Source organism: Rhinolophus sinicus, linkage group LG15 (genome assembly GCF_036562045.2).
Source record: "Rhinolophus sinicus isolate RSC01 linkage group LG15, ASM3656204v1, whole genome shotgun sequence".
Lineage (NCBI taxonomy): Eukaryota > Metazoa > Chordata > Mammalia > Chiroptera > Rhinolophidae > Rhinolophus > Rhinolophus sinicus.
In genome coordinates this window covers 30,527,242-30,548,703 of record NC_133764.1, presented here as the reverse complement: position 1 = coordinate 30,548,703, position 21,462 = coordinate 30,527,242, and the positions used below count along the sequence as shown (strand labels likewise).

Genomic DNA, 21,462 nt, shown 5'->3' with positions numbered 1-21,462 from the left:
TTCCTATCAGAGCTGGGGCTAGGCTTTCCTTGGGAGACGAGCGGTCTAGAGTCAGAGAGGCCCACGTGTCCTCTGGCCCCATGAAGCCCCCCGAAGCAAAGACGTGAGCCTGAGAGCAGGCTGCAGCAAGACAAAGCTTCTCTCTGATGCTACTGAGGGCGCGGCTTCCCTGCCCCGACAGAAAGATGACTTGGGCCAGGGGAGAGGGTATGAGAACCCTCCAACCTCCCAGGCAGGGGTGAGCAGGGGCTGGTGACATCACAATCACACTGCTCAGTTTCTGATGTCAGCAAGTGTAATGCCAGGGCTCAAGGGCCCGCATGTCCTTTACTTTGCGACTCTGGTCTCTCAGGGGCAAAAAAAGGGCAGCAGGTTGAAGACCCGTAGGGCTTAGGGTGGGATACACTCTAACTAGATGGTGACCTTTGCATATCACTGTTCAGCTTACAACTGGGACAGCAGCCTTTCATGCCGAGACAGAGGCTCCATGTTGAAGACGACAGAGGCATCCTACCAGCCAGCCTGGGTTCCTAAATGCCCTCGTGGAACAGAGCCATTTGCTCCCATGCCTGGGCCACACTAAAACCTCTGGGCCACTATGTGAGAGAGAAATAAACTTCCCGATATTATTTATTCACTGTATTGTGCTGGCACATGTTTAAGAGTGAAAGAGGGTGGAGGAAACACTAAACCATACAGGATACTGGGACATTCCTGGGCAGATCAGGGTGTACAGGCACCCTAGTTATAGCAATCTAGCAAGATAGTGCGAATTATTATTTCTGTTCTCACTTGTAATCATTTCAGCACGGATGAAAATACACTAAAATACATATATTCTTTTTCATCTTATTTTTTTCAGTCTTACGAAAAAAAGATACACTGTCCAGTAAGACTCTTACAAATTTGGCTACAAAGCTGAAGGATTCAAAGGACACACACACACACACACACTCACACGCACACACAAATGCTTTTGGAACAAATACCTGCTTATTTTACTTGCTCCCAATTCTCTCCATTTGAATACCAATTTCTGAAGATGGCAAACAAACTGTTCCATTTTCAATAACTTTTGAAGCCAAATTACTATCTTTTGTTGCACTGACCTGAGAGAATTTTTTTCCTTTATTCTAGATAGAAATGTTTCCACTTAAGAAAGACCAAAAGGATAAAACCAACAACTTCTGGTGAATGGCAGGACTTGTGTTTACAATGGTGTGATTAGAACATTAGAAAGTTAGGCTAGAGGATGACAAGGGAGGATTGATCTTGTAAACTTTATACGTTTCCTTTAAAAATAAGCAATGATTCATTTATGATTCTAAATTTTATTTTGGAATAATCTAAACATAAAATATACTGCCTTTTAATTTTCTCCAAGTACAATAGTTCTCTAGTCTAGGAACGCTAGACTTTGAAGTTAAGCTATTGATTCGCCCTCCCAGACTGTTAGCATGCAGCAGAGACACTAGGAGAAACAGTGAGAAACAGTCTCTGGAACCAGTGAAAGCCACTCCGCAGGGGGCAGAGCATTTCCATCCACTGTCTCTCTCGGACTCCACCTTGGCACTGAGCCCCACTCAGGTAAAACCTTGACAATGTAAATATTCAAGCATGAATGATGATAGACACTCTGCTCTCTTTGCTTAATCAACAAACACCCCAGACATTATTTCAGTATTTACATAATGAAATCACTGCGAAATAGGTGTCTCACGTCACGATCAGGAAAAGGAGGAGCTGGGATTAATGTGAAACTGAGTCTCTAAGGAACACACAATTCCTCCTGTTACATAGGAGATACACAGACTAATTTAATGAAAATATTTGGTTTGGATTGACTTGCATATATTGTCAAAGTGACCAAAAGAAGTCTTAGCTTTCATATAAGATAAGACATACCTTCTTTCACCATTCAAACAGTTTTACAACTGAGGTCATTTGGAGATACTTGAAAAATTCTAAACCTTAATAAAGTGAACGCTAGTTCATCCCCTTCAAATTATGTGCACACCCAAAGTTTTCTAAGTTGTCATTTGTGCACGTTTTTCCTGTTGTAAATTAATTTATTGTTATGTTTGGAGATATGATTATAGGCCATTTCATCAAACTGTGGCTTATACACCCAGAGGAAAATAAAAATTTGAAGTTCATGACATAGGAGGAATGTGGTAAAAACCATACTGAATGTTGTCTGTCAGTCAATTTGTATAGATCTAAACTGTTTGAGCATAACATTGAATTTTAAAATTTAAGGATACAAAATTTCATATTTTTAGCAAAGGAAAAAGTCAGGGAAAAGATCAAAGTAAAAAGAACAGAATAGAGTTTAAAAATCCATTTTAAGCCAAAATGACGATGTCTTCATAAGTTAATATTAATCCTTTAATTATAAATTTCAAAGGTTTAAGTAGTTTCTATGACCTTAGCTTTGAATAATTATGCCATATGGAGCTTTTCTTAAATTTAAAAAAGATGCTGAATTGTTGCTCAAAGCCTTTTAATGACTTCAGGCTGGCAGAATTCCAGTATAATCCTTCAGATACCATTAAAATTAGAGACCAGAAACCCAAGCTGGTAAATGCTATGTCAATTTCATAAGAGCTTTTTACTCAGTCAAGTACAGTGTAGAAAATGTTTGATGTGTTCGTATGTTTTTAAATATCAAATCATGAAGCTTAAAATTACTACTTATAATAAAGAATTCACAAAGGAAACAATGGACAGATTACACTAAATACAAACAAATTTTTGTGTGTGTATCATAAAATACTATGATAAAATGAAAAGGCAAATGCCAAACTATTTGCCACAAAGATAAGCGTTTTATCATTCTACATATAAAATGAATTTATATAAGGCGATGAGAAGAACTTTGGGGTACTAAGAGAAGAGAAACTGACAAAGAATATGAACAGGCAATTCTCAGAAAATGAAATGTGAATAACAAATCTATTATAAATGTTCAACTTCACTCTTAAAAATGCTTAAAAATAAAAGAAAACCACAATAAATTATGTTCCATCCATAAAATGGAATCATGAAACAATGGAAACTATAATATTATTCAAAGAATTTCAAATCACACTGGAATATTCTTAGCATAAGTTTTTTAAAAGCAGAAGACACAACTCTTCATTTAGTATGATCTCAGTCAGGTAACATGGTTGTTTTACATACACGTTAAATTACTATTGGTTATCTCGGAAAGTAACGGAATTTTATACTCTTCTCTATTTTCCATATTTTCTAAAATATCTTCTGTTTCAAGATAAGTTATTTTAAATAATAGCTGAATAGATTTCTTAAACAATGGCAAATTTTAAATACCAAAGTTTTCATGAGTCTTCTGAAAATTACTCACTACCATCACTTAGTAGTGTTCTTCAATTTTTCAAAGTTCCATATTTTATGGACTTTCAATTTGGTTTGAAAAGATTTTAAAAGACTAGAAAAGCAGTTTTCACTTTGCAAATGTCCATCATTTATTCTCTTGGATTCTCTATTTCAAGAATTTTGACCTTGTGGAGGTATTGCATGTTTCTCTTAACCCAAAGCCATGGAAAATAACATCTAGGTGTAAATCGCCGCTGACAGGAGCTAGGTAGAGGATCTGAACTTAGGAATTATTTTGTAACCATGACATTGTAAGTACTACTGAGACAGCACAAACCCACAGCGAATGTTACATTTAGATTATGCATTTTTCTGGTGTTATTTTCCTCTCCTCTTTGAACCTCAATTTTTAAAAATTTATTGGGGTGACAATTGTTAGTAAAATTACATAGATTTCAGGTGTGCAATTCTGTATTACATCATCTATAAATCCCATTGTGTGTTCACCACCCAAAGTCAGTTCTCCTTCCATCACCATATATTTGATCCCTGAACCTCAATTTGATACTACTAATAGAAAATTAATTTCTAAACCCCTCAATTCTGACTAGATTTTAAACTACTAACGAATATTTTCACTTTCAGATTCATTTAAACATGATGCAACATTAAACCTTTTATAAGATACAATAAGAAGAATTCAAAGTAACATGCACAAGACAGAATAGTCTAGCAATGGAATTACCTACCAGGTTATTTTAGTATTAATTCAAACTTACAGTAAGAACTCAAATGTCTACTAATTTGTGTACCAAAAATTAAAACCATGTCTGAAAAAAAGATTTATGCTATGTATTTAATACGTATTAAGTAATGTGGAGGAAATTACAACATCAAAAAACAAATGAGTATTTGAATATAAAAATATCTTATCCTACCAATAGTATTGATAATGGGTTGAAATCAATTTTAGATAAATCAATAACAATTTTTCATTTATTGCTGTTACCATTCATAGAGGCTATCCTGAATTTCCCAGTTCCTCATCACTCTTTTGTTCACTCACTGAACATTTTTTAACACTTCCTTTGTACCAGGCACCACATGTGATCCTGGACTGCTTTCAGGGAACCCCCGGTCCTGGTCTTCACTGCATTTGGAAACTGCTGAACTCCTTCTACTGGTTAAATAAAAACATTTATCAATCAGATATATAAATTACTCTCATCTCAAGAGCCCAGCACTTGTAATTTTATCATATGGACTTGGAGGTTGGTTCATTGCCCCAACTCAACAAAAACCAAACTCCTGGCTGTAAACAACCAGTCCAGGCAGCGCTCTTGCCCCACTGCCCAGACTCTGCCTCTGCCAGCGAGTCCCTGCATTCTGATTAGCGTCTCGGGCACCTCTCTCTATGTCAGTTACAGTCATTATGCTAAAACCCCATTCCTACCTTCTTGTATCACTCGTGCTCAGTTCTGTTCCGGAGCACCCCATTCTCCCAGGCTCACACACATGCTCCCTCCTCTACCTGCAGAACTCCAGTTCTACCTGAGCAAATTCCTCTTCCTTTCAGCTGCAGTCCAGCCATCTGCTCAGGCTGAAGCCTGGCTGTTCCACTCTGGAAACTCCCCACTCTGAGCAGACTACTGGGATTCTTTACTAAGAATACAGATGATATCAGATACAAGCTTTTCTTGTCACAGAACTCCTTTGTACCATTACCAGCTCTCTTTTCTTCAATCCTCAAGAGTCATGGCGCCTGTCATTCATTTGCTTCGTAAAAACTCAGTGAGCACCTACCATGGGCCGAGTTTTCTAGACACTAGCAGCACAGAAACGAACACGATAGACAAGGTCCTGCTAATGGAGCTTACATTCTAATGGGGGTAAACAGAAGTAAACAGGGGGCAAAATGAAAAGATGATTTCAGATAGTGAGATGAGCTACGAAGACAATGGGAAAAGGTAGGATGGTGGAGGTAGGCAAGACTTCAGATAGAGAGGTGAGGAAAGGATTCTGAGGCGTGCAGAGTGGTGAGGAGGAGGATGGGGGTAAGAAAAGCACCGGGAAGAACATTCCAGGCAGCGGGGTGGCAGGTGCAAAGACCTGGAGGCAGGAGAGAACAAAGCACGTCCCAGGAACAGACCTGTCTTATGAGGCTGGGTCCTTGTAGCCAAGGGGAGAGGGTGGGCCCGTGCTGGTAATTACATTCACACCCTCATCTCTTAGATCACAAGCCATCAGTTATCGATAGTTCTTTGTATCATTAAGCTCTTCCTCTCCACCAGTCCCTTCTCATGTATTTCAAGACATTTTCAGCCTAAAATTATATTCTCCTTAACTCCAGCTGCTCTTGCGAACTATAATACATTTTCCTTTTAGTATCAGATTTTCCAAGACCATAGAGTATTCACTAATCCCCACTTCCTCACTACTCTCTCACAGATCTTTTGCCGCCATGTTTCTGTCCATGCTGTCATTTCCAGTGCTCTGTCCAAGATCATCACTGACTTCTCAGTTTCCAATCCCGTGACCTTCTCCACCCTCTTTCTTCCACCCTCATTCCTCCTGATTTTCTGTCACATTCTTGACAATCCTTTCTAAATATTCTCTTCCTTTATTTCCATGAAAATGCATTCCTCTTACCTTGATGACCCTTCTTTGACTGTTTCCTCCCCGACCTCAACCTCCACCTTCTAACAGAAGTTCTTCCTTCACGGCTATTTGTTTCCTTTCTGCATTCCCCTCTTGGACAGGCCCTCTCTGTAGGTGATTCCTACAGCTGTTTTCTCTAGTCCTGCCTTCCCTTACGATTATCTACAAATGTTCCTTCGGTAGCAAGTGAAAGTTGCAGCTGGGTGTAGCGATGGCCCTTCAAACTCAACATGTTCATAACTGAACTGAATTCATCTTTTTCCTCCCCAAGCTAAAAACTTCTCTTTCATTCCCAATCTATTAAAGGTTGAGTTATACTTAACACATCCAATCAATGACATCTCTGAAATGATTCTCGAGCATGTCTCTGCTGGCCCACTGTCACTGCTATATTCTCACTACCTGCATGCACCTCTAATGTGCCCCCAGGGACCTCTCGCCTGGATTAATCCAGTCCCCACCAACTACTTCTACTGCTATGGCATCTTGCCAACACTGACAAAGATTTTCCTAATAATCACGTGACTCTTGACACTCCATTGCTTAAAAGTCTTCAGGAGCTTCTCCCTATTCACCCAATGAAATTAAAACACTCATCACAGCGTTGGAGACCTTCAGGGATCCCTAGTTGCCTTTCAGCCTGATCACTGAGCACGCTCCTGGATTAACCTGGCTTTGTTTGCTCTTGCTGTTGTTATTCCTGTGACTTAGAATGCCACCTTGCGTATCCTACATACTACTTATGTCTAGTTCAAGTGACATCTCCATAGTTAATCTTCCCTGATTGCCTTGACAGAAAATAATTTCCCCCCAGTTCATACTCTACCTTGCATTACGTGTGTGTGTGTGTGTGTGTGTGTGTGTGTGTGTGTCTTGAAGTTGCTATTTTTCAGAATCTCCCTAAGGGCAGTACCTCTTTTTCCCCTTTTTTCGGTGTATCCCTACAGTGCCTGGGGTAACGCCTTTGTGGGATATCGAAACTCTCCTAGAAATGTTTGCCAAATGGATTACCCACGATTTCTAATACTATTGTTTTGCTATCTATAAACTGTTAATTAGTAACACGTAGAAACATATACCTGAAAAATTTCATCTTTTAAAAAGGAACATTTAAAATGTGAATATATAATGCAAGAAAATCAAGGCTGAAAGTGTATGCTTTATAAGTTTAGCTTTGGTATGTCCAATTCTTAAATTGAGCTGCACTGTTGTGCCATTTGAGAACATTTACATAGAAATACTTTGAACTGGTGGCAGAGATGAAGGAAGCCATGGTGTAAGAGTTACCAGAAAAGGTCAGTGGAACACCACTTGCCCTCTCCGTCAGTCTCTCTTTTATTTGCTGTTGTGAGAGGGCTCAAATGACTCCATATTGGGAAATTTCCCTAATTCCCGAAACTATGTGGTAGCATAAAACATTATCATTTTGGACTGTGTTGATGGCATTATCACAAACATCGTCATTTGCACGTATGAAGGGAATCTCAACTGGAACATGTCCTGAATGGCCCTGCCATCTTCTTCCTTTCAGCAAAGGGTAACACCATTTGTCCACTGGCTCCAGCAGGTTACCTTGGAATCACTCTTGACTGCTCACGCAGTCTCTCTCTCTCTCTTTCTCCCTCTGCCTCTCCCCCTCCTTTCCTCTTCCTCTCTCCCTCTCCCCATATCTGAACCAACAGGAAATCCTGTCAGCTTTACCTTTAGAACGTCACCCGAATCTGATCAGTTTTTATACCTTCATTGTTACAGCCCAGGGCCCAAGCCTCTATCATCTCTTGTCTACATTCTTGCAATAATGTTTAAACTAGTCTCCCTCCTTCCTCCTTTGCCCTTAGTTCAGTCTATTCTCAGGACTAACAGAGCGGTCCTATTCAAACGTGAGTCAGATCAGGTCATGCCTCTGTTCAAAACGTGGCAAGCCCCCTCCACTCACGAAGAGTGAAAGGGGGACATGGTCCACCTCTGAGACTTCTTCCCTGACCTCATCACCTCTTTCTCCTCCTTCTTGATCATCATTTCCAGCTGGCCTCCTTGTTGTTCCTCCAAGAAGCCAGGCTCCCTCCCGTTTTAGAGCCCCTTTTCCAATTTATTTCTGGGTTCACAGCTATGCTGCCAAGGGGCTGAAATCTGACTCTCAGATAAAGTTAGGTACCATTAACCTAAAGTGAGCACCTGAGGATCTGACCCATGGAAAATGAATGGACTAGTGTCTAGAATGGTGGTGCATGGTTGCTCTATAAAGGTTTAACATGATGTAAAGAAGAAGAAGAAGAGGGGGAAAAGTTAAACAGAACTAGAAGATTCTTAAATTACGCTTTTCAAGTTTCTTGATCCAAAGGTACAGACTGGTCTCAAGAAACTCAAGGGACAATTTACATTTATTACGATTAACAGCAGTTCACGTTCACTACCTAACTGAAATATTTATAGGTTTCCAGAACATCAAAAAAAGAATATTTGAGATTGTTCCTGGAATATAGGTCCACCCAAGATGTGCAAACATCATATTGACATTTATTTCAAAAATGTAAAATTCTACAGAAAATTTTCTTTATCTGAAGAATCAATCTGGTAAAATATGTCATCATTTACATTACAGTGCTATAAAAAAACTGTAAAATCTAGAAATGATTACTAGACATTGAGAAATGATCTGAAGTGTAGTTTTAACTTAAGGAAATTCAGGGCTGCAGCCCAAGTATGCCTAATCAGTATAATATTTGACAATATTACAAAACTGTTTTACCACAATGTGTATTTAATTACTATAGAATGGGATATTCTATAAATCTCTTCCACGAAAAGTCAAGGGAAAAGTTAGGCAACGATATTATGTTAATGGTGCCTACACATACAGCAAGATACTGAAGTTGCTTGTTTGAATAGTTTATAACTATGAAGCATAATTCTATATCCACTACCTTTTAGAGATTAAATATAATGGTGGCAATGGATTTCAAACGTGGGTTTCAATTGTCTACAAAAATATCCAGCTGGATTGCTTACCTTTTCCAACGTCATCTCTGTCTCGGCAGCATGAGTCTTTTTCAGCTCTATTTTCATCTTCTCTGATTCAGCCCTCAGTTTGCTGACGGCCGTCTCGTGGTCCCTCGCAGCCCTTTGCTTCTCCTCTTCACGCAGAAGACCGAGCTCCACCAGCTGCTGCTTCCTCTGCGAGTTCACATTAATCAGCTCCTCTCTCAGCTTGTGAACCTGGGCCTCCATATCAGCAATCACCTTGTTTTGAAAAATGGAAAAATGGGCAGACTATGAATAGGCAAGTTGTAAAAGACTAGCAAACATGTAAAAATGTCCACTTCCTTTCTTCCTTCCTTCCTCTTTTCCTTCTTTCTCTCATTCTCCAGTCCCATGCCATTTGCATTCTAGCTCAGGCGTAGTATTTTACCGTATACAACGTATTTAGTTTTACTTGTTTCAAATATCTATGTAAAAGGAATATTGCATGTATTATTGTGCAACCTGCTTCTTCAAGTATTCAATATTATGTTCCTGGGATTCGTCTAGTACTTAGTAGTGCACTTTTTGTTTTTATTTCATTGATTTCTGCTCTGATATTTTTTGTCTTTCATTCTACGTTCTTCCCTTCCTCTAATTTCAAATCCCTTCTGCTAATTTCTTATTTTGGATATTTAGCTCATTTATTTTTATCCATGCTTCCTTTCTGATTTATAAACTGAAGACCATAAATACCCCTTTAACTAACTATTGCTTAAGTTTAACCTCTTAGGTTTAGATATATGGTATTTTCATTATCATTTAGTAAAAAACAGTTTTCAAACTTCCATTATTATTTTATCTTTGACTTATGAATCATTTAGAAGCATGCCTTTTTATTCCCAAACATATAGGGATATATTAGTTTTCTAGGGCTACCGTAACAAAGTACCACAATTGGGTGACTTAAGATAACAGACATTCATTGTCTCACAGCTCCAAGGCTACAGTTAAAAATGAAGGTGTTGGCAGGGAGGGCCGCTCTGGAGGCTCTGAGGGAGAATCTGGTCCATGCCTTTCTCTTAGTGTCTGGCATTTGCTGGCAATCCCTGGCATTCCTTGGGGTGCTGATACATCACTCTAACCTCTGCTTCCATCTTCAAGTGGCTTTCTTTGTGTGTTTGTGTCCAAATTTCCCTCTTCTTATAAGGACACTGCTCATCTTATATTCAGGGCCCACCCTAATCAGCATGACCTTATTTTAACTTGATTACATCTACAAAGACCCTTCTTCCAAATAAGGTCACATTCACAGGTTCTGAGTGGATATGAAATTTGGGGGGGACACCAATTAGTTTAGGACATGGATCTTCCTGCATCCTCAAGTTTTAGATATCTATTTTATAAATAACATATATATTTTGAATTTTCTTTTTAAAATCTAACCAACTATTATCTTTTAAATGTAGCATTTAGTCCAATTTAGTCAATACTTGTATATATGCTAACATATTTGACTTTATTTTTTCCTTATTTTGTGCTATCTGCCCTATCTTTTGTATATTTTGTTTTTCTCTCATTTTTATCTTTTATTCTAAAGAATTTTTTTTCCTTCTTCAACTTTCTTCTCCTTTCTGATTTAGAAGTGATACACTATATTTTCTTTTAGTGCTAACACTGCTCTTTAAAAAAAAGATTTATGTAGCCTTTTTAGCTATTTTCTGAGGGAAAGTTGATCAGGAATCTAGTCTGTCATGCTACCAGATGAATAGTTAGTTCAAGCTAAGGGAACCTACGATTATGGTTATTGTCAATGCATTAGTTATGAATACAACATTTTCTGAAACATGATAACTGTCTTTGCATGATGTACTTTCAACAAGCACTGCATAAACCAATATTTCCCGAACTGGAAACCGGAAAATCCAAAAGCGACAGTAATGGCAAAGTTACAACAAAAATGCAAAACTTAATGATGAGAAGTTGCTTTAATAATCAAAACACCTACAACAGGAGATCACCTCATTTTCAATAAAAATCCTGTACTCATTCTATTTGAAATATTAACAATTTTTACACGATAAATAATAATTGTTAGCATTTTGAGTACTTACTTTGCACAAGGCATCTTATGTAGATTACTTTATATAATCTTTGCAACAACTCAATATGATAGCTATTATTAGTATACAAGGTGTACCCTTATTTTGGATTGTGGTCGGTACACCCTAGTTCAAATATTGAGCCTGCTCCCTCTCGCCACTAGATTGGAAGAGACATGAATTACCGATGGCTGGTCAAACACATTTATGTTGGAGGAGAAGAAAAAGCTTGATAATCACAACTACAAGCCCTGAAGACTGGAGGTGATAGGGTGCTCCATCTTTATCCTCCCTTTTTGTAAAAGCTGATTTAAAATAGTCGCAGGGGAGGGTGCAAGAAGGCTTTATATAAAAGGCTGATTCTCACAAATCTATAGTGAAAAATATTAACAGATATATTGGTATCTGTATACTGATATACAGCTATAGACCAATTACTCTGAAAACCAAGTCACTTGCATTCTACTCCTTGTTTTATGATTCTTCCCCTTTGAACTCAATACTTGGCATAAGGGAAGAAATGGTCAATTTAATCATGTTCTGAAATAGATGAGAAATTTTCTAAGGGTAGATAGACTTAGGCAGTGACAGCAGTTAGGTTTCTAGAGGTCAAAACATTCTTCTATTTTATTTATTTATTTTAAAATTTTTATTAAATTTATTGGGGTGACATTGGTTAGTAAAATTATATAGGATTCATGTATAAATTTCTACAATACATCATCTATATATTGCTTGTGTGAGCCTATAAAAAACACTCAGTGATATCAAGATGGTAGACTAGGATGGGCTGCTGACTTTTTTCTCAAAATCAACCCTGGAGAAACCAGGCATGAATCGGAGATATTAATAATGACAGCAATAAAAACGATAACAGAAACAAACCCAGAGACACTCCTGGGGAGGAAGAATAAAGGTTGGCTTGAACTGGAGACTACACGTGTGTTGAAGGGAAGAGGTTGCAGCCTGGGGAGAAACCCAGGAAACTGCTGTGAGAGGGGTTGCAAGAATGCTTTACTTTTTGCACTTGCCTCTTTCTTTGGTTGCCAGGGGACAATCTTATCTGTCCCTCTGCCATGTTAGGACCAAGAACCCAACATGGTGTTGCTATGAGTTGGGTCCTGCCAAGGTAAGCAAACACCTTTCTGGGATGAGGAGTTGAAAAAAGCAAAGGCAGATTTATCAGAATTTGGGCATTCACGCTTCCAGACTCTCCCCTCCAGCTCTTTAATTTATAACTACATGTAATTCACTATTTATTAGAATCTGTGATGTGGAAGCTACCATGATGAGTGACTCTCAGAAAAACATTTTCTTAAGAGCGTTTAGACTATAAAACATATGCTACATATACATGTACACACACACACACACACACACACACACACACACACGCAATAAGAGAAGACAAAATGCCATAAGAGTTCAGAAAAGGGTGCAGTTACTTTAAGCTAGGAAGGATTCTGGAAATCTGAATAAAACAGAATGTATCTGAGATGGACCTTAAGAGATAAACGGGTACCATCTGGGGACAGGGAAAAATATATAGGACATTTCAGGTAGAAACAATGAGCCACATGGAAGAAGAAAAATAGCATTAAAGAGGAATAAGGGAAACTCAGAAAAGAGAGACGTGGTACAGATATTGAGGAATTCTGAATGTTAAACTACAGAGTTTGGATTTCAAATCACGAGAGAACCAGTGAAGATACCAAAATTGGCTGCTGGAGAGAGGTATGTGGGGATAGTGGGCTAACAAATACCACTGGGTTTATACTAAGAAAGATTAATCTGGAGACTCTCATGCAATGAAATAACTAGATCCTGTATAACATACAATTTTTTCTCTTTCTTTGCTCATAGGAAGTAAGACAACATTCCACTGGGAAAAACAAAACAAATCACATATCTAAACCTGCATGTGCTGAAAACAATATAATGAGCAGTAAGCACCCTCAAAAGACAAAGTATCTTTGGGGAAAATGTCTTTATCAGCATTGCAACTTCAGGTGAAAGGAATCCCGGAGCTGAACATGACACCATGGAGTAAGTCAGAGAGCCCGGAATAGGACTACAGTTGTTCCAGGTCAGTAGTGTTATCAACTCCCATCTGAAGCTGAAATAAATTCCCTCTGGAGAAAAGCTTCAGTTCAATGTTTCCAACTTTTCCATAAATTAAAATAAATTAAAAATGAGCTCATATTAAAGAATTACACAGTTCAGAAAAACCCACCATTGGTAAGCTTCCACACAGACTCCCACTCGCAAGCACTTCAAATATGGGAATTATCAGATATAAAATAAACATGTATTAAATATTTAAAGAAACAAAGGATGAATTATGAAATGAATAAATCAGTAAAGATTAAGAAAAAATTCCAGATTTGAGAAAGAATAATTTCCAACAATAAAATTTTTGTATAAAAGATAAATGAGTTAAGGCAGCTTAAACAGAAGCAAAAAGTGGTGAAACAGAAGAGAGACATTAATAAATTACCCATGATGCAGCACAATAATATCAGAGGATAAAAACTGTAAGTGAGATATTTAAAGCCATGGAAGGTAAAATAAGATTTAATGTATGTCTATAGTTGCCGAGGAGAGGAGAGAAAAGGGAAGATATGGAAGATAAGAAAAGACAATGACCAAGAATTTTCCAGAACTGAGGAAAAGAAAGAATCTACAGAAATAGTGAGCACAACAGTTATCAAGCAGGATGAAAAAATAAAATAAAAAACAAAAAAGTAAAGGAAAGGGAGACAGAAGGAAAGTAAAAGAAAGAAAGAAAAGAAATCCACATCTAAATACTAGGTAATGAAATGGCAGAACACAAAAGACAAAGAGAAAAACTTAAAAGTTGACAAAGTGGGGGAAAAAAGATATATTCAGGAAATGACATCCCAGCAGCAGCAAGGACACCAAGTGCCCAGATTTTGGTTTCTAGTATATTCTCCAATAAAAGGAACAAGTGGTTCTTGGACAAGTGACTGATTCTGGGAAATACCTAAGATGAGCCTGGACCATCTTGCTGTGCTAGAAGTAAAGAAGTGCCCGTTGAGAGAGAAGGTATATCAAAAGGACAAGGGGCCAACTGAAAGAGCTCCTGATGGCTGAAGCTGGAACAATTTTAGAAATAAGTATTGGACTATATACCAAAGAATAAAAAAAATATCCGTGAGTACAAACTGATATCAATTATTGAATAAATTAATAAATGGGGGAGAAGAGAACAAATCTTCCTTGTTGAAGAATTCCCAATTACAATAGAAGGGCATTTTACAAATTCCTAAGGGGTATTGCTCAAAACTGTCAAGGTCATCAAAAATAAGGAAAATCTGACAAACAATCACAACGAAGAGGGCACTAAGGACATATAACAACTAAATGTGGTATGATATTCTGGATGGGATCTTGGAACAGAAAAAGGATATTAGGTATAAACTAATGTCACTAACTTTTCACGGGCTTAACTCTAAATGGTTAAAAGAAGACTTAGGAAAAGCCAAGCAGGTCCTTATGGAGGGAATCCTAAACTCAAGCCCTTATCTAAACACAGGCATAACTCAGACTCTGTGTGTGAGTAGAGTTATCATACTATGAAATGCGTAAGCAGCAACTCAGAAAAATGACTTTTGTTTGTCTCACCACAGTGGAAGACATTTTCCTGTATATACTTCAGTGACTTTTAAATTCTGATTGATGTTAACATATTTTCTAATCAAAAATAAATTCATTACATTTAAATAAAAATTCTTGGAAATGATTGATAATGAAAATATTACTCATCAAATCCTGAAGGATGAAGCCAAAGCAAATGTGTAGCTTTAACATGCTATTTATGTATTTTTAAAAGGCTAATTATTAATGAAGTAGGCAACCAACTTAAGAAATTGTTAACATAGAACAATTTCTAGTAAGATTGATGAAGGAAACAAGAAAGCACAAATAAATAATATATAGCATGAAAATAAAGTTGTGGCAATATTATCTAGAAAAACTAGAGAATAACTAAAATAAATTAAAATAAAATATTTTTAAAAGGACGTGCTACAGATCCATCACAGGTTACAAAGATAATACCATAAAAATATTATGCCAATAATTGAAGACCCTAGGTGAAACAGATTCCTAGGAAAACATAAAATGCAAAATTAAGAAATAGAACAATTAAACAAACTAATTGAAGTAATTGAAAGAATAGTTAAAAATATTTCCACAAAGTAAACACTAAGCTCAGATAATTTTACAGGTGATTTCTAAAACAAACTTCTCAAGAAATAGATCATTCCAGTATTTTACAAACTTTTCAGAAGAATAGACAAAGATAAACACACTCAAACTCTTTCAGAAGTTATGATAGTGATACTAAAGGATGACAGGAATAGGAAGAGAAATAAAAATTATAGACCAACTCACTCATGAACACAGACATAAAAATCCCAAGTAAATTATTAGCAAACCAAGTCCAGTAAAGTATAAAAATAAAATACGTAATCACTAACTTGCAAAGAATACAAGGGCAGTCTAACATTTATAAAAATCTATAAATGCCAATAAATATCAAATTTAAATGAAAAGGAAAAATCTCTAAGCTATAAAAATTTACCAAAACTGACTAGAAAAAAAGGGAAAATATGAGTCATCCTATAACCATTAGAGAAATTTAAATAGCAGTCAAAAATATTTCCAGAAATGAAATATGAAGCCCAGATGGCTTTACTGGCCAGTTCCCTCAAATATTTAAGAAACAAATAACTCACTCTGATACTAATTCTTTCAGAGGATAGAAAAAGAAGGATTATTTAGCAACTCAATGTATGAGGCTAGCACATCAATTAAAAAATATTTCAAAAAAGAAAAATTTCAGGTCAGTCTCAATAATTATTGGCAAGTTGAATCCAGTGATTGGATTCAATTGGCAAAGAAATAATGTTGGTGTAATGTTATAAAATAACTTATAATATTGTTTACTCCATTATAGTAGTAAAATAAAAAGAACTTATGATTATCTCAATACACAGAAAAACAGTCTATAAAATTCCATGACAGAAACTCTTAGCAAAATAGAAATAGAAGAGACCATTCTTAACCAGATAAAAGATATTTAACAAAAAACTAAGCAAATTTTATTCATTCTGGAGCATGAAGTTTTAAAATAGCCCTTTTAAAATCAGGAAGAAGAAAAAAATGCCTACTACCAGAACTTGTATTCATAACTGTTCTGACCAAAACTAAAAAATAAAAACAAACTGTCTTTAATCATGGATGTTATGATTGTCTATACAGAAAATGTGAAATGAATGTACAAATTATTAGAAATAATAAGAGAGTTTAGAAAGGTGTCTGAATAAAAGATTAATGTTAAAAAATCATTTGTAATTTTTATACACCAGCAAAAAGCTATTCACAACACCATTTACAACTATGACAAACACAAGATTCTCCGAAATGTCTACCAAAAGATGTGCAAAACTAATTATAAGCCTTTCTGAAAGACATTAAAGATCTAAATAACAGCGATACATCATGGTGATGGAAAGTCTCTCCATTAGTTCTCCCCAAATTGATCTACAGCATCAATCAATGCAAGCTCAATTAAAATTTCAACAAAAGCTTTCAAGAAACTTGACAAGCTGAATTTAAAATGTACAGAGATGAACACAGCACCATGACAGTCAAAGGAGAGACAGGTGGTGTGACATTCCATACCAACATCAGGACCTAAAATAATGTCACTGAAATTAACACGGTGTAATATCATAGAGAATAGAAAAACTTGACTAATGGAACATAACGGAGAGCCTAGAAACAGACTCACATTGGACCTAGCTGGCATCATAGTTTAGTGGGTAAATGATGAACCAATGTAAAAACTATTCATTCATATGGGAAACAATGAAATCGGATCCCTACATTATACAATAACAAGAATCAATTCTCTCCAAGAAATAAAGCATACCTCTGCACAAAAACTTACATATGAATGTTCACAGCAGCATTATTCATAATAGCCCAAAAGCAGAAACAATCAAAATGTCCATCAACTGATGAATGGACAAATAAAAGATAGTATACACAAACAATGGAATATTATTCAGTAATAAAAAGGAATGGAGAACTAATACATGCTATAACCTGAATGAACCTTGAAAACACACTGAATGAAGGAAGCCGGTCACAAAAGACCACATATTGTATGATTCATTCATAAGAAATAACCAGAATAGGCAAATCTAGAGAGATAGAATTTGGATTAGTGGTTGCCTAGGACTATACCACTGGGAGGTGAGGGAGAATGGGGAGTAACAGTTAATAGGTATGAGTTTTTTGACAGGTGGTGATAAAACGTTCTAAAATCGATTGGAGCGATAAGCTGCATAGCTCTATGAATATACTAAAACCCACTGAATTTTACATGGGTGAGTTGTGTGATATGGATAGTACATCTCAAAAAGCTAATTTTTTTTTTTTTAAATCAATGCTTGGTGGATTAGAGACCAAATGTGAAAGACAACATTTTTAAAAATATGGGGATGGCCTTTTGACTTCCAGGTAAGAAAATATTTCATCAACATCACTCAAAGGGCACTAACTTGAAAAGACTGATTAATTAGACTACAATATGATTAAGAACGTTCGTTCATCAAAAGACACAATAAAGATAATAAAAAAGAAAACCTGGAAGGGAGATTTGCAGCATATGTAATTAACAAAAGAATAGTCTCCAGAATTTCTAAAGTATACTGATAAAGACAAACAACCCAAAAGAAAAATGAGGAAAAGGCATGACCAAGCATTTCATAAAAGGCAAAATTTTAATGGTAAACATACGAAAAGGTGCCCAACCTCATTAATCATCAGAAAATGCAATCACTATGTTTGCAAAACATAAGAAGTCTGACAGTAACAAATGCTGGCAAGGGTGTGTATCACTGGCACTCTTACACACTGCTGATATGAATGCACAATGGTAAAACCCCATTGTAAATTAATCTGACACTACCTGGAAAAGTTGAACATTTTCATAAGCTATGTCCCAACATTTTATAGAGAAACTTACTCATGTGCACCAGGCAAACATCCAAGAATGTGCATAGCAGCATTTTAAAAACTGCATAACTAGAGATGGCCCAAATATTCATAACAATTGACTTCTCGTCATGCAACAGGATATTGTATCCAGCCAAGTGAACACACCAGAGCTGCACACAGGACAATGGATGAATCAGAAATAAAATATTGAGTGAAAAATGCAAATGCAGATTACCTACAGTATGTAACCATTTCTATAAAGTTCAAAATCAAGCAAAAGTAAACACTATGCTATTTAGAGACATATATGTGATAAAGCTATACTGAAAAAGTGTTAGGTAAGTGTCAACACACAATTAAGGGCATGGTTGCCTTTGGGACAGGGATGCCAGTAGTATAGGAAAGGAAGGAACATACAGGTAGAGGCAACGATTTCAATAACGCTCTAATTCTTAACTTGGGTGGTCAGTTAAGTCGTGAAGCGCCTTCTGTTTGTACGCCTTAGTGCTTAAATATTATTTGACGTATTTTCTTTGTATGTATCAGACACACATAATAAAACAATTTTTAAAAGGTGATGCACAGGTTTTATGCCCAGCTGGCAGAAGAATGCTTCCAGAAAGGAAAAATTTATTAAATTTGAATACAGTAATCATTTTTAATAAAGTCTTTCTATTTATTATGGAAATGCAAACATCCTATGACAAATTTTCCTTTTATTATGGATATTTCATAAAGGACCTTCAATTTCAATTATGTCTTTGAAAACTACATTGCTTCACTATTCTATACTTTTGAGTATCATGTAAAAAAGTTAATTTAAAATGATATATTTTCTTTAGAACAGCATTAACAGTTCTAGAACACATTTTAATGACTTATGGTTAATATTAGGCCACCAACCTTATTCTTTTAAGTCATATAAAACTGATTAAAGCAATTTCTCTATTTTCATTATGCTGGACATGATAAATACATAGTTGGATTTAAGCTTACAGATGCAAAGAAAACGCATCATTTAAACTTTATGGTCTTTTACTCTTCTAACATTATTTATAAATATCACATGCAATAGAATTTTCTCTTTGGTTGTAAAAAACTCCCATAGGATCTCAAGCATAAAAGAGAGTTTAACCTTGTAACAAAACATTGCTTTTGTCTCCCAAAGAAAAATGTACCAGAAATAATGACATGATTAGTGTGTTACTAACAAATTAAATACAATAACTAAACATCAATCAGTTCTGTTCTGAAGCAAGACAACTGGTGTGTATTGAATACCATGGCTCAGGCAGTAGAAGGGACAGACATTATGGATACAGGATTAAAAAGAAACAAAGTGGTAGAAAGGCGGCATCAGCAGGCTGGAATTTGGACCTGTCTTAGGCAGTGTTCACAGCGCGGTACCTCCTGGTGAACTCTTGCTTTGCCATAGGTCTCAGGTCTTTCAAGACTTTTGATCCTTGGTAGTTCACAACTCTCTGGTCAGCTATGTCAGTCGTTGATGTGTCTGTCCATCAGTATATCCATCCATCTAAACACCCACTATTTCACCGAATCATATTGTAAGGAGCTGGATGGTCTATATTAACAAATCTATAGCGTCCATTTCTGAAGAGTCGTGTTCTCATTTATCCAAGAAGTCTACCGAGGAGGAAGAATCCTCATAGGAAATTGTTTGGAATGGCATTTCAGGAGCAGCAGTCCAAGCTCCTGACCCCCTCCTCACTGGAAATGTCCTCCCACAGAGAACGGGCAAGGAACCTAAGAACAGAGGCGCTGATACCATTCTCCCGCCTTCCTTAGACATTCTTTGGTTGGTCATATAGGTTAGAATTATGAAGGACAAAAGCATGGAAGTGGATAACCTGTGGTCAGATATTGTACCTGCTTCTTCATATAGACTTCAAGAGCAAGATGTCACTGAATTCAAACATACCTCCTTTTTTATAAAATGAATTATGGGTCAGCGTAGAGTAGAAGGGTGGAGGTATGCCTGCTAATCTCTGTTGGGTAAGGGAAGGGCAGTAAAACACTCTGTGCATCTTTATAATTTTAAGGATGTTACACTTAAATGCCACAGGAATGAAAACTTCACACGTGGATAAAGATTTGAAGAAATGATCATCTAATTTCTTGGCTGGTTACATCATGTAGAAAAGGTCCAAGTACCCCTACATACCCATGCAGTTAAGGAGCCTTCCTAGGTATTTTCTTCATCTTTTATTCACTTGGTGCTTGCATTTTATGTCCTACAAGGAAGGACTAGGGCAGTTGGTCTGCATGGCTTGCATATAAGTGCAATTAATTCATTGTAAGTATCACATACAGCAAGAAATGAATGTACTGTACTGAGAAGGGCAAGTTGCCGCATATATACTTACAATACTTTAATCTTTCTTTGAAGATTTTGAAAATATTTCAGCACCATAAAATAATTCAAGGTCATTATTGTAAACATCAAGTATCATTGTATAATAATAGAAATGTATAAGGTTTAAGGGGTTGGGGCTAATCTATAGTGACCAGATGGATACCCTACAAGTAATTTTGGGAAATAAATATCCTTGCTGTCTGTTATTTACTTTTATGGAGCATATACATTTAAATTCTCCTTACCTCTTTCTGTTGCTCTAGATTCTAAGTAAGTAAGAGTTTATTATATAATAATGCAGCTTTATTTATTACTATATATTTCTATTTTAAATGTTTCATCTGAACATCCAAAATTTGTCTTCAATTTCCCTAAATATTTCTCTAAAACTTTACTGAGATCTTTGTAAAGCAAAAATATTGGGAGATAAATTTCAGTGTTGGTAGCTGCCAGCTCATGAAAGAAAAGAGAAAAACTTAACTTATGGCTGGTTTTTAAAATAATTTTGAGGGGAAAAAATCCCTGATAACTAGGTGTGAAGTTACAGACTTTTGTAAGTTATAATATATAACCCAAGTATGTGATGTTTGCTATTAGTTTATATTATTACATATTTTTAGCATTAGCTATATGTCATACATTTTTAAATAGATAAACAATATTCTTTCTGTTGTATTTGGTTGTTGAGCACTTCTTACGTCAATGTCATTTTTGAAGCAAACTTCAAAACTTCTTATTCTTCTGGAACTTTCACTCTACCAAAATACAATGTCTCATTTTATTTTATTTTTTAGTGAAAGGAAGACATTGAATGAAATGTGAATATTTGATATTTTATTAAATACATAGGATTGATGTGTAAGTGGATATTCAGATGTCAAAGAAGAACAGCATATACCGGGGGTATCAAAAAAATGTATACAAGTGGACACTTTGGTCAACGTTGCTCAAGCAGTAGTTCGCCTTAATCAGAAGTGTCTAGACGCTGATGGTAACCAC

The 21,462-nt window shown here is 36.3% G+C and overlaps 1 protein-coding gene across 1 annotated transcript in view; it reads right to left on the bottom strand.

Moving 5' to 3' along the window:
- CEP112 (centrosomal protein 112) overlaps positions 1–21,462 on the bottom strand; it is a 346,080-nt gene that overhangs the window by 139,432 nt on the left and 185,186 nt on the right. Inside the window, exon 23 of the mRNA XM_074319364.1 lies at positions 9,007–9,237. Within this exon, the coding sequence (XP_074175465.1) occupies positions 9,007–9,237 (231 nt within the window). The remainder of the gene's footprint in view (positions 1–9,006; positions 9,238–21,462) is intronic.